This window comes from Lagenorhynchus albirostris, chromosome 19, assembly GCF_949774975.1.
Source record: "Lagenorhynchus albirostris chromosome 19, mLagAlb1.1, whole genome shotgun sequence".
In the NCBI taxonomy this organism is placed as follows: Eukaryota; Metazoa; Chordata; class Mammalia; order Artiodactyla; family Delphinidae; genus Lagenorhynchus; species Lagenorhynchus albirostris.
The window spans coordinates 43,084,760-43,099,216 of record NC_083113.1 but is presented as its reverse complement, the minus strand read 5'-3'; the positions used below and the strand labels follow the sequence as shown (position 1 = coordinate 43,099,216).

At 44.1% G+C, this 14,457-nt stretch overlaps 1 protein-coding gene across 5 annotated transcripts in view; it reads right to left on the bottom strand.

Annotated features, from left to right (window-relative positions):
- Positions 1 to 13,213, bottom strand: part of SNTB2 (syntrophin beta 2) — a 102,316-nt gene extending 89,103 nt beyond the window's left edge. For 4 of the 5 annotated variants that reach the window (XM_060132465.1, XM_060132466.1, XM_060132467.1 and 1 more), the window contains exon 1: positions 12,611 to 13,213. In XM_060132465.1, the coding sequence (XP_059988448.1) occupies positions 12,611 to 13,190 (580 nt within the window). In that variant the 5' untranslated portion in view covers positions 13,191 to 13,213. The remainder of the gene's footprint in view (positions 1 to 12,610) is intronic. The other variant, XM_060132469.1, reaches the window with a different exon arrangement.
- Between the last annotated feature and the right edge of the window lie 1,244 nt (positions 13,214 to 14,457).

The following is a 14,457-nucleotide window of genomic DNA, read 5'->3' as shown; positions in this document are numbered from 1 at the left end:
CACATGGCACTCCAGGCAGCCCCACCAATCTATCTGACAGTGCATCCAAGAGGATTATTTGACAAATGCTGAGATAATCAGCTATTTGGGAAAGTATATAAAGTTAAATCTCTTGCATACCTATGTTAAAATAAACTCCACGTAGATTAAAGACTTAAATATAAAAAATGAAACCATAAAAGGACTAGAGCAAAGCTACTGCAAAAGAACATTCTCAGAGAGAAACAGAGAAACTCTAAGATGAGGAGACGTGAGCAAGAGTGGAAAGCAGAGTGTCAGCACTGCCTGGGTTCGTGACATTTCTGAGGCCTGGCTGCTCAGCTTTTTCTGGAGTCCTGAGACCTGTCGGTATCTTTACAATACCTCCATCCTTTTATTTGAACAGCTTGAATCGGTTTCTGTGCTTTGAAACCAACAGAGCCTTGAATAAGGCACATGCATTTCTTTTAAAAAAAATTTATTAGTTATCAACTGATTTTACTAAAAATAAATAAATAAATCTTTAATTTGTCTGAGTCTCTTTAAATGAAAAATCAAAGCTTCCCATTTTCCAAATGTGAGGTGTAGTATTTTATATACATGACAGATTAAGTAAACTGAAAGATAAGGATTTAACTTTCTCATCTCTCTATCCCATCAAGTTTCCTTTCATAAAGCATTCTAAAAAACTTGCAGGGGCTTCCCTGCTGGCACAGTGGTTAAGAATTCGCCTGCCAATGCAGGGGACACGGGTTCAATCCCTGGCCCAGGAAGATCCTACATGCTGCGGAGCAACTAAGCCAGTGTGCCACAACTACTAAGCCTGCACTGTAGAGCCCGCGAGCCACAACTACTGAGCCCATGTGCCACAACTGCTGAAGCCCACGCACCTAGAGCCTGTACTCCACAGCAAGAGAAGCCACTGCAGTGAGAAGCCCTCGCACTGCAAGGAAGAGTAGTCCCCGCTCACCGCAACCAGAGAAAAGCCCACGCGCAGCAATGAAGACACAACGCAGCCAAAAATAAAATAAATAAAAATAAATAAATTTATAAAAAAAACTTGCAAAATTAAAAACAAGAGGGTAAAAGGTGGTAGAAAGAAAGAATGTTGCAGAAAAGCCAAAGTAATTTTTTTTAAAAGCTGCACTTTGGGAATTCCCTGGCAGTCCAGTAGTTAGGACTCTGCACTGTCACTCACAGGCCGGGTTCAATCCCTAGTCTGGGGAACTAAGATCCCACAAGCCGGGTGCAGCTGGGGAAAAAAAAAAAAAAGGCTACACTTCACATATTCTTAACTAGTTATATGTCAAAACATTCTAGCAATGTCTTGGGAGCCGGATCATAGAAACCAAAACAAATTTGAGTTTTACAACTCTTTACTCTTCCTAAAAGGTCAATCTACGGATACCATAATCACTGGCGCTTTGTTTACATACAAAATTATTTCACAAGTTTTGTTTTTACACTGAAATCAAGCACAAATTTTATGAAGGACTCAAGTGTATATTCCTTAGAATGGCAGTTAGTAACTAAATCAACTGTATTTCTCCAGACACAAAATATTAAACTCACCTGAATATACCATCATTTCTGTAGAAGAAGCCAACAACTCCTTTCACTAACCTAGGGAAAAAACCCTTTAAAGGAAGAATATGCTCTCATGCTGTGTGACTATGTAGTGTTTATAAACTAAAATTTTTCTTCTCAATCCCCATAGCCAGCTGACACTGCCTAAGTGCTTTATAACAAAGCTAAGTGCTTCTGCTGTCCCTGGAGAGAAATCTCAGGGTTAATTCACTATATCCAACCTGCCCCCACATCCTGTCATTTCTTCCTTTGAAACAGTGGCTCTCAATTTTCCACTCCAACATCTCTGAGGCATCAAATGCCCATGCTAGTAACAGAGGCCAGAGATTCTATACAAGTATGCAATCTTTGGGTGCCCCAGGCAGTCAGAAGGAGGCTGTCTGGGTAGGAAATGGTCCCCAGTGGATCTGCTGTCCCCTGGCAAGAAATCACCTGCTTTAAACTGTTTCTTGAATTGAATCTTCCTCTCTATTCTCAGGGCCACCACCATCACCCCCTTCAATGGTTATCACCTCTGCTTTGGATTGCTTTTCACTACAACAGCTGTAGTTTTTCCTACATTTGCTCTTTCCTCTTTGCATTACATCAAGCGCACCCACTGCTGCCAACCCAAAATTCTGTTCCCATCATGTCACTTCCTGGCTCAAGAATGGATTGCATCAGTTCCCCATCCCTTCTATCTCTCCAACCTCTCCCTTTCTCGGCCAGCCTTTTCTCCTTGCTGTATAAATATGTCCTAATTCTTTCCCTTAAAACAAAACAAAATAAAAAACAAACAACTACGAAAGTAAAATCCTTCTTGGATACTTTATTCAACTCTAGTTACCACCTTTCCTTCTTCTTTTGTTTTTCTGAGAAACTTTAAAAAAGTAAGGTCTACTCACTGCTCTCTGCTCTTGTCACTCTAATGAAACTGCTCTTAACAGAACTCTAACAATCTTGTTCTCTAATCACCAAACCCAACTGACTTCTTTTTCCTTCTTGACTTCTCCAGCATCTGAAGATGTTGATCACCCCCTTCTTTGTGAAACTCTTGCCTCCCTGACTTCCACTCCCTGGACCATTTCTTTCCAGATTTCTCTTCCTCCACTATCATTTTAAATGTAGGGGTTCTGCAGGCTTCCATCCTGTTCCTACTTCTCTTTTTTTTTTTTCTTTTTTGCTGTACGCGGGCCTCTCACTGTCGCGGCCTCTCCCGCTGCGGAGCACAGGCTCCGGACGCGCAGGCCCAGCAGCCATGGCCCACGGGCCCAGCCGCTCCGCGGATCCTCCCGGACCGGGGCACGAACCCACATCCCCCGCATCAGCAGGCGGACTCTCAACCACTGCACCACCAGGGAAGCCCCCTACTTTTCTTTTTAATTTGCACTCTGTTAATGATTACATTGACACTTATGGCATTAATCACCACTTCTACCCTAACATCTCATAAATCTTCAACTCATTTCTGACATTTCTCTTGACTACAGACCTGTACCAGCCTTTTGCACCAGGTTGTCACACAGGTGACTCAAATTCAACATGTCCAAACCAAACTTCTTCTCTTCACCCAAAAAACTAGTTCCTCCCCCATTTGTTTTGGTTTCATAGATATCCACTTTCCCAAGCCAAACATCTAGGAGTTATCCTCCCTCTCTTTTCCTCTCCCCTTAGGTCCCCAAACTGATCATTTAGACCTGTTGTTTCTATCTCCTTAATATCTTTCAGCTTCATACTGTCCTATCCAGTCTCACTATCCTAATGGTGTCACAACAGCCTCGTAACTGCTTTCCCTTACCTCATGTCTTGAGCTCCTACACTCCCCATCTGCCACTCTTCCTAAGAGATTGCTTCTTTGTTTAAAGCACTGCTCATTTAAAGCATTTTAAAACCTGGGTGGCTTGCCAGGCCTAAAACTTTTTTTTTTTAAGTGTATTTTTTTAAATTAATTAATCTATTTTTGGCTATGTTGGGTCTTTGTTGCTGCGTGCAGGCTTTGTCTAGTTGCGGTGAGCGGGGGCTACTCTTTGTTGAGGTGCGCGGGCTTCTCATTGCAGTGGCTTCTCTTGTTGTGGAGCACAGGCTCTAGGTGTGCGGCTTCAGTAGTTGTGGCGCACGGGCTTAGCTGCTCCGCAGCATGTGGGATCTTCCCAGACCACGGATTGAGTCCATGTCCCCTGCATTGGCAGGCAGATTCTTAACCACTGCACCACCAGGGAAGTCCCTAAAACTTTTGGTAGTACACACTCATCAGTAAACATGTGAGTCTACACGCTCATCCCACGAATATTCATTAATGCATACATATTATAGAATATATACAAAATGTAAACATCAAGAATGGGGGCTTCCCTGGTGGCCCAGTAGTTGAGAGTCCACCTGCCGATGCAGGGGACACGGGTTCGTGCCCCAGTCCAGGAAGATCCCACATGCCACAGAGCGGCTGGACCTGTGAGCCATGGCCGCTGAGCCTGCGCGTCCGGAGCCTGTGCTCCGCAACGGGAGAGGCCACAACAGTGAGAGGCCTGCGTACCGCAGGAAAAAAAAAAAAAAAAAAAAGAATGAATGAGATAAAGATGAAATACACTAAATATATCCCTGATGAAGTCATACTATCTTAGCTACTGTGTGATTCAAAGTACAATACAGTCTCATATAGTTCATTATTCATGATAATGTATTAATCCATATTTCAAATAGTCTTGACAATTTCATTTTTTAGGCTGACTTCTTGACAGGCTTACCTTGAAATGTGACAAAGAGCTCCTACTAGGAGAAATGTAAACCCTACATTTTTATTATTTATAGTGTTAGAATTATCTTCAATCAACGGTTTCTCTGTGCAAATCTTTAATCTCATTTTGTGAAGATTAATTTAGTTAAAAGCAGATAATATATTATAAATCCACTCAACCAGGCTCAAGTAAACTGCAATAAGTTGCAATATGATAATAGCAGACAAATTAATAAGGTCACCACATTCAATTCCTGTGCTTTGTGAAGCTCTTTCACTCTTCCCTCGAGACATCACCTTGTGTATCGAGTGTGTAATGGCACTGTCTTATAAGACTGAGGAACAGAACCAGGGTTATTTATATAATATTAATAAAACTCAAGTTCTTCCTTTTTTAGGTTGAAAATATAAACCCCACTAGTGACCACTGGTTGGCACTGCACACAAGGCCCTTGATGATCTGGCTCTGCCCACCTTTCCAGCCTGCTCTCCAGCTACACACTTCCTGCATCTTCCCACGCTTCACCTCTCTCAACACACCAGCTACTCATCACTTTCTTACCTCTGACATGCTGTCTCCTTTGCACTGCTACCTCTGCTTCCGGGACATCATCTTCTCATCTCTTTTAAAGCACTATCACAGCCGGCTATAACTGTTTCCCTACTAGCCTAAAGGGCAGGGATTACTCCCAATTTTGAATTCCCAGCATCTACCACAACACCTCATTTGCAGTAGGTACTTAAGGTTGACTGATAGAATGAAAAAGGTCCAAATTCCTCTGGCCTGCTTTCAAGGCCTTGCATAATCTGGCTCCAATTTATCTACCCAGCTTAATTTTCTTCCCCCAAGTCCATTCCTGTTCTCCTTACTTCCTATCGTAGGTCATGCTCATTTTGGCTTTTGCTCAATTTACCTCCTCAACTTGGACTACCTTCCATCTACAGAGAAGCAACTTGTCCTTTAAGCCTCAGACAAAACTATCCCTTCCCCAATGAAGTCACACTTGACTCTTCCATCCCCCAACTGATCACCTCTTCAGAGAACTCTTGAAGAGTGAGTACTACACATTTCAGCAATTACTCTCTATGTGGTGGTTTTCCCTCCCCAATTTCAGCCTAAGTTCTTTGATGCCAGGGACCACCTTCAACTTCTTTTGCACACTGATCTCTCACAACACACTGCAACATGATGATGCATAGGAGATGCTAGAAGTTCTGAATGACTGCTTGTAGATATCATGGTACAAGGGAGACAGCAGTGAACAGGGTTTCAGTCTGAGTTCCACCACTGATTACTTAGGTGACCTTAAACATGCCACTTAACCTCTTTGGTCATTAATTCCTCATCTGGAAGATGAGACTTCACAATTTTTTTAATTCCAGGTAAGATTTTTCCTCTTGCCCAAAGGAAACAACATTTTCCCCCTCAAAATCAATAGAAATTCTGAGACCTTCGGTAACTCACTTAACATTAATGAGCATCATTTGTTGTTCAGCTGGGTAGGAGAGTATGCTAGCTTAGCCAAGGACAGTGACTGGATCCTTGAATGACTCAGTCTGCTCAGCACAGCAGAACACTGTTCCATAGCCACAGGCTGCACCTCATCCCTTAGGTACAAAGATAAACATTTGATCACAAAGTAAAGTAATCTTTATCCCCTAAGGACTACATAGCAGGGAATACATCAGTTGAAGTTACTGAGTCATCAACTGAGATCTAAATTAAAGCCTGGTTATGGTTTCTAAAAATGCTCTTAGAATTTTCGTAACCACTCTGTATTAGAACCAATAAATTTCTCATATTTTTCTAATAATTTAGAGGGCATATTTTAGCAAGAAGGGGACTCTATAAGAAATAAGCTGGTTACAAAGACATGGTTTCTCATATAAACATGTCTAATCATTCAAGTGAAATACAAAGAGGCTAGTTAAAAAGAAAAAACAGAGAAACACAAAACGTCCTAACAATTTAGTGGTTATTTAAGAGATAGACTGATGAATATACATGGCAAAGTCTCAAAGAAAATGTAAAATGTTTTCTCTAGGAGACTCTCAACTTTTCCAACATACGGTGAAAAGAGTGGCAGTGTAGGAACCCAAACTAGCTTCTTCAAATGAGCAGCCTAATAACGTCAGCAGTATTCGTTACACGTCCCCTAACATACACAAAGAGCAAGTCATATTATATAAGACACTCAAAATCTCAACCTATTCTAGATAAAAAAATTACTTTCAACTCTGAAATTAAATTTCATGTCAGATAACTTCCTCTATACACCTAACCATTTTCTTTTCAATAGATTTGATAACAATACTTTTAGAATCATATTTACACAATAAAAGATGATTTTCCAACAATATTCCAATGAGAATTGCTTCAAAAATTTATTGATCTTTTCTCAAATATCAAACCTTAAGCTGGGGACTTCCCTGGTGGTGCAGTAGTTAAGACTCCCCACTCCTAATACAGGGGGCCTGGGTTCGATCCCTGGTCAGGGAACTAGATCCCACATGCCACACTGAGAGCCCGCATGCCCAGACACTATAAATATCTTAGAGGAAAATATAGGCAGAACATTCTATGACATAAATCACAGCAAGATCCTTTTTGACCCACCTCCTAGAGTAATGGAAATAAAAACAAAAATAAATAAATGGGACCTAATGAAACTTAAAAGCTTTTGCACAGCAAAGGAAACTATAAACAAGACGAAAAGACAACTCTCAGAATGGGAGAAAATATTTGCAAACGAAGTAATTAAGAAAAGATTAATCTCCAAAATATACAAGCAGCTCATGCAGCTCAATATCAAAGAAACAAACAACCCAATCCAAAAGTGGGTGGAAGACCTAAACAGACATTTCTCCAAAGAAGATATACAGATTGCCAACAAACACATGAAAGGATGCTCAACATCACTAATCATTAGAGAAATGCAAATCAAAACCACGATGAGGTATCACCTCACAGGGTCAGACTGGCCATCAACAAAAAGTCTACAAACAACAAGTGCTGTAGAGGGTGTGGAGAAAAGGGAACCCTCTTGCACTGTTGGTGGGAATGTAAATTGATACAGCCACTATGGAGAACAGTATGGAGGTTCCTTAAAAAACTAAAAATAGAACTACCATATGACCCAGCAATCCCACTACTGGGCATATACCCTGAGAAAACCATAATTCAAAGAGAGACATGTACCACAATGTTCACTGCAGCACTATTTACAATAGCCAGGTCATGGAAGCAACCTAAATGTCCATCGACAGATGAATGGATAAAGAAGATGTGGCACATATATACAATGGAATATATTACTCAGCCATAAAAAGAAAGGAAATTGAGTTATTTGTAGTGAGGTGGATGGACCTAGAGTCTGTCATACAGAATGAAGTAAGTCAGAAAGAGAAAAACAAATAACCATATACTAACACATATATATGGAATCTAAAAAAAAAAAAACAAAAGGTTCTGATGAACCTAGGGGCAGGACAGGAATAAAGACACAGACGTAGAGAATGGACATGAGGACACAGATTGGGGTGGGCAGGGGGGAGCTGGGACGAAGTGAGAGAGTAGCATTGACATATATACACTACCAAATGTAAAATAGATAGCTTGTGGGAAGCAGCTGCACAGCAGAGGGAGATCACCTCGGTACTTTGTGACCATCTAGAGAGGCAGGATAGGGAGGGTGGGAGGTAGATGCAAGAGGGAGGGGATATGGGGATACATGGATACATATAGCTGATTCACTTTGTTATACAGGAGGAACTAACAAAACATTGTAAAGCAATTATACTCCAATAATGACATTAAAAAAAAAAGAAAATGAGATCCAATAAAATATGTATACACATTAGAAAAAAAAAAGAGCCCGCATGCTGCAACTAAAAAGCTCCTGGGGCTTCCCTGGTGGCGCAGTGGTTGAGAGTCCGCCTGCCGATGCAGGGGACACGGGTTCATGTGGAAGATCCCACATGCTGCGGATTGGCTAGCCCGTGAGCCATGGCCGCTGAGCCTGCGCGTCCGGAGCCTGTGCTCCGCAACAGGAGAGGCCACAACAGTGAGAGGCCCGCGTACTGCAAAAAAAAAAAAAAAAAAAAAAAGATCCTGAATGCCACAGTGAAGATGTCACACGCAGCAACTTAAGAACTGGCATCGCCAAATAAATAAATTAAAACAACAACAACTTAAGCTGAACACGATGCTCTTTCCTAACCTCTTCTGAACACTTTTTGATGTGTAGTCTAATTCAAATATAAATTCTAGAAGCTTTCTGGATAGACCCCATTTCCAGCACACAGGATACAGTAAATTCAACATACACTATGATAGAAGAGTAGTCACCCCTTCATGCTGAGAATCTGTGAATTTCAGCATATCTTAATATCAGGGCTAAGAGACATTAGTCAAAACTACTAGCACACGTTTATTAGCAAGTTTTAAGGTTCTGAACAGCAAGTATGAAGGAATAGGAAAAATCAGAGGGATGAAAAACTAAATGCAAAACTTAAGGATAAAAAAGTTGACCTATACAAGAGATGACAGGAAAACAAGATTAGAAAAAGGTGTTTGCATGCAAGTGCAAACTCATTCTTGAAGTGTTCACCTAAAACAACTTATTCTTACCATGTATGTCTTTTCAGGTAAAATGGAGCCTTGGATTTTAACAACTTGTTATCCTGGCTATTCTGAGAGTGCCTGTTAACTTACAGCATACCTTCATGACCTAGTCCTACCTTCCTCATTCAGACTTTGTTTTCATTATTGTTGTTTACTGCTGTATTCCCAGTCCCCAAAAAGGCTCCCAGCACATAAACTGTCAAATGAATAACAACCCTGTAAGGAGGTATTATTACTATGCTGGTTTTACAGATGAGGAAACTAAGGTGGAGCAAGGGTGAGTAACCTGCCTAGGGGTTACAAACCACTAGCCAGAAACATATCCAGGTCTAGCTGACCACAAAGTCCTCATTCGTCCTCTACCCTCACTGGGCAAAATGACTTCTTCCTGTCTCTCACTTGTGTCTTTACTGGTGGCAGCTTTCTCCTTAGGGGAAGGCTCAATTCAAACTTCAACTTTTCCATCAGCCTTTTCCTGGGCATCCTCAACCTCTGATGCCCACGACAGTCTTCCATAGATCTCTCCTTCCTCTGTGCTGCGCCCTCTCCAGAGTTCTATTCTCACATCGCTTTTAACCCTTTGCTGTACTATTTCTTAACTCTCTCTTATCTCAACTCCAAACTTCTTGAGGGCAGGAATCAGATACCATCTTCAAGCGCCTCTGGCACGTGGCAGAGTTGAATAAATGTTTCATGTATGAATGAATAATCCCTACAAATCCATGAGATAAAAAAAAAACCCTTAGCTCACTCAGTTCCCTAACCACAGGCAACCAGAGACTAGTTTTCCTTTGCTTGGGGGTGGTAAGGGCATGCCTGAAATTCCCTGCCCACACCACAAAAGAGCATCACTGTGCTAATGTTAAGGTAGTTTTTCAAGTTTTGAGACATCTAATGGAAGGAACATACAGTTCCAAAACTTTAAGGGCTAATCATAAAAGTCCATCTTTTAAAAGTAGGCTTTGGACTTCCTTGGTGGCGCAGTGGTTAAGAATCCGCCTGCCAAGGCAGGGGACACGGGTTCGAGCCCTGGTTGGGGAAGATCCCACATGCCACGGAGCAACTAAGCCTGTGTGCCACAACTACTGAGTTTGCGTTCTGGGCCCGTGAGCCACAACGACTGAACCTGCGCTCTAGAGCCTGGGAGCCACAACTACTGAAGTCCGCACGCCTAGAGCTCGCGCTCCACAGTGAAGAGTAGCCCCCGCTTGCCACAACTGGAGAAAGCCTGTGCACAGCAACTAAGATCCAACGCAGACAAAAAAAAAAAAAAAAAAAAAAGTAGCCTACCTGGGACGTGGCGCAGTAGTTAAGAATCTGCCTGCCAATGCAGGGGACACATGTTCGAGCCCCAGTCCGGGAAGATCCCACATGCCACAGAGCAACTAAGCCCGTGTGCCACAACTACTGAGCCTGTGCTTTAGAGCCCGCAAGCCACAACTACTGAAGCCCGAGCGCCTAGATCCCGTGCTCCCCAACAAGAGAAGCCACCACAATGAGAAGCCCGTGCACAGCAATGAAGAGTAGCCCCCCCACTTGTTGCAACAAGAGAAAGCCCACATGCAGCAATGAAGACCCAATGCAGCCATAAATAAATAAATAATTTTTTTTTTTTTTTTAAGTGGGCTTCCTGGATGGGACACTAGCTCTCAATTTTACATGTTTGGTTCAATTAAATCACTGTTTTCAGTGATTTTACATATTCTAAGCAATTTTATTTTTATATCCCTTGGCTTGAAAGTTCAATTTCATACTTTCCCCCACACATAAGAACAAAAACTACTTGTTTTTCACAAAATGGGAAAATAAAATAGAACCTGTGTGTTAGGTAAATAGGCATTCAATAAATGTTATGCTGCCATTTGTAAACCCTCCTTCTAAAAGCACATGTGGCCTATTTTAGTCTAATGAATATTGGGAAGCATTTACTAGATGATTTTCACTTAATTGGTATGAATACCAGGTTCAAATTATATCTAAACAAAAACTGGATTTTTTTAAAAATATGGGGTAAAGAGTTGAAATGTCTGCCCACCACCACTGAGCACCACATAAATAGTACTACATTCAATATTCTGGCTCTAAGAATTTACAACCGAATTCTTAGCTAGCCTAATTTCAAAGTACACATTTATGGTAACAATTTTTTTACACACATACCACCCAGGCCATGATCTATAATTTTATTCCTTTTATTAGCACTAATTTCTGAGCAATGTCTAGCCCCACCTAAGTGAGATATAAATGAGATTTATAAATAGGATATTATAAAGGTGGGACACTGGAATTTCACAACTGGAGCACATTAAAATATTTACTTGCAAACTAACATTTTCCCAAACATTTACCAGCAGATTTAGAAAAAAGTGACAATCACTTTGCCAAGCTGGACTTCTGGCCTCTCAGTTTGATGATCGGCCTCTTCCTACCTCCACTCCCCACCCCTTCCCTTCTCTTCTTCCTCTGCTAGGAATACCCTCCTGACTCATCTCTGCCTATGTCAATCACTTCCTTGGAGACCTGGCTCAAGATTCAGCTCCTTGAAAAATTCCTCGCTGACCAATACAATTTCCACTAACTACTTCCTAACTTTGCATTCCCTTGGCATTTATATAGTTTGCACTCCGTAATCTATAAACTGTAAGTTGTTTTGCACTTTTCTATCCTTTCCCCAACTAGACACCAAATAGACACATCATCTTTTATATTCTGTTCTATGTAGCCAGCAATAAATGCTTCTTGAATGACTGAAATCATCAGTGAAAGAAGGCCGATTGCTCAAAAATTTCTGAATATTACCTCCAACATGTATGAGTCCTTCAAGTAGATGAGATTTAATTTTGAGATTTAGTAAATCATAAATTTAGTAAATCCATAAATTCATCACAAATGACCCAAGTAACAGATCACATGCATACTTAAAGAATAATCCTAGCTATTCAAACATAACTTGAGGTTTAACATTTCAGGCTTCTAATAAGCTTAAAGCCTTGAGGCCTGTGAATGGTAGGAAGCTGGCACGAGTCTCCTGCAAAAGGGGCAAAACTCTAGTTGGCAGTAAATGTTCAAACACGTGAGAGTCCACTGTTAAACAAGGCTCATTAACCACACAAACTTGCTGTTTCAGCTTTCTGGCTTCAATGACGTGCTATGATCTCCTTTGGTAATTGTTGAGAGCCAATGATGGGTTAAATTCCCATAAATTAACCAGCGTTTTGGTGGTTTGCCCAAGCATACCGCTGGCACCGGTGTGGACGAATTTTTTTTTTTTTTCCTAACAGACCCGCCTGCCCTGGGGAGCCAGAGGTGAGCGAAGAAAGCGCCAACCCGGCACTTCTCAGGAGGCAAACGGAGACCTCCAGAGCTTCGTTCCGTCCCCCTCTAGTTCTTAGTGTCAGCTTATCGTGCAGAGGCGGGGCTTCCAGCAAGGCTGCTTCTTACTAAATCTCAACCGAGTCTTCCTTGGGGACTGCAAGCCACACTTCGGCGGCTGCCCAACTTTTCCTGTAGGGAGCATCAGTTTTTCCATCCTCAAAGCTCCAGCAGACGGGGTTTGGGGAGAGCCGGGCTACCAGTAGAGAGGAAGGTGAGGACCCAGGGGGCGGGGGAGAGGGAAGGGTCTGGCCCAGCAAAGCGGGTAGGGTGGCAGAAACAAAGTGAGCGCCGGTCAGCCCAGCACCGCCCGCCCGCCCGCCGGCCCCGCTCACCCTCCAGCAGCACCTCCTTGCCCGCGCGCTTCAGCGCCTGCACGGCCTGGTCGTGGGTGGCCTGGCGCAGGTCGGTGCCGTTCACCGACAGGATGGCGTCGCCCAGCCGCAGCGCCCGGCTCTGGTCGGCCGCCAGTCCCGGGAAGATCTTGGAGATGAGAATCGGCATCCGGTTCTCGCGGCCGCCCTTGATGCTGATGCCCAGGCCGCCCGCCTCCTGCTTCACCACCCGCACCCGGCGCACGGGCGGTGACGCGCCCGCCTCGCCCGCCGGGCCCCGCGGCGGCGCGGGTGGGCTCGGGGGGCCCAGGCCGCGGCTCGGGCTCCCAGGCAGTGAGTCGCCCGCGCTGCCGCCGTTCGGGAGGCCGTTGAAGGCGGCCGCCGCGGGCCCGAGAGCGGGTTCAGGCTCAGCCGCCGCGGCGTCGCCCGTCAGGCTCAGGCTCTCCCCGCTCAGCTCGGCCACCACTCGGACCCAGCGCTCCCTCAGGAGCAGCTCCACCAGCCCCGCTTTGGTGGCCCGCGTCCACACCGCCATGGCCGGCCCCGCTCCCGCCGCCGCAGTCGCCGCAGCTACCCTCATTCCAGTCAGGCAGCCTCGGCGCTTCCCCCTTCCCGCCCGAGGGGGCGGGCCCGCCGCCACCGCGGCGATTCATTATTCATTAGGGGCCACGCCCACCTTCCGGAGGGGCGGGGAGAGGCCGGCTGAGCCGCTTCCGGGAGGTTAAGGAGTTGACCGCAGTCCAGTGGGTTACAGTTTACCGGACGTGGGCAGCTCTAGCGAAGTGGGGCTTGGACTCACCTTCTTCCTCGTACGCCTCCGATCTCCCCACCCCCAACTCCTGACCTCTACTGTGCAATTCTCCAGAGCTGCCTGGGCACGGAAAGCAAAATCAGCTTCGAGAGGCACTTTGCAATCCTGCAAGACCGAGATGCATGTTCACTTGCATTGACTGGTTCGTTACGTATTTACAGGATGCTCCGCAGTGTGCTCCCTTTGAGGCCTGGAGAGGAGCTGGATAAAACGTGCCACAGCTCAGAGCTGGCGGTCTAGTGGGGGAGGAAAATGGAGAACCAACCAACCTGATGTGATATTATGTGGTTAAGTGACATGTAGAAAACACCCTGAGAGCAGAGTAGAAGAAACATTTAGTTGGGCCTGGGGACAGCTTCACAGAGGTGACAGTGGAAGCTCAACAGTCCACCTAGGCAATAGGTCCAGAGGCATGAATCCAAGCATTTGTCACTCTGCTTTGTAATCCCATTTACTTGCCAGTAATGCCAGAGGAGACCATATCTTCTTTAGCCCTGCAGCCACAATAGGTAGGCCTCAAAGATATTTGTCAAATGAGTTACTTAGGAAGATGCCAGAATTCCAATGTGAACAGAGTACAGGGTCAGTGGAGATGGCAGAATATGAGTGTAAAAAGCCTCATATAACCAAATATTGGAGTGTTTGGACTTGAATTTGTAGATCTGACTTTCTCACCCTGGAGGCCTTGGCCTTATGTTGGAGCAAGTGCATATGAGCCTCCCCAGAAACTGCACACTGCAGGGCCTGAAGCAGCTTTTATACAAAGACATGGGTGATACAATCCACCTGGTTCTTCCAGTTTCATGGGCTTGAAGAGCTGAGGAAACTGAGGCCCAGAAAGCCAAAGACTCTGGCTGGAAGCCTCAGTGGAGAAACAGAGACAACTCAAGTCTCCCATCCTCCTGGTCCAGGGCTTTTAAAAACAAACAAACAAAAAAACATACCCCAGACCTCAAAGATGAGGGTCCAGAAATCACGCTTTTGAGAGAGATCTCAAAAACGTGAAGTCAATGAGCCCTCTTTCCTTTTTTTTTTT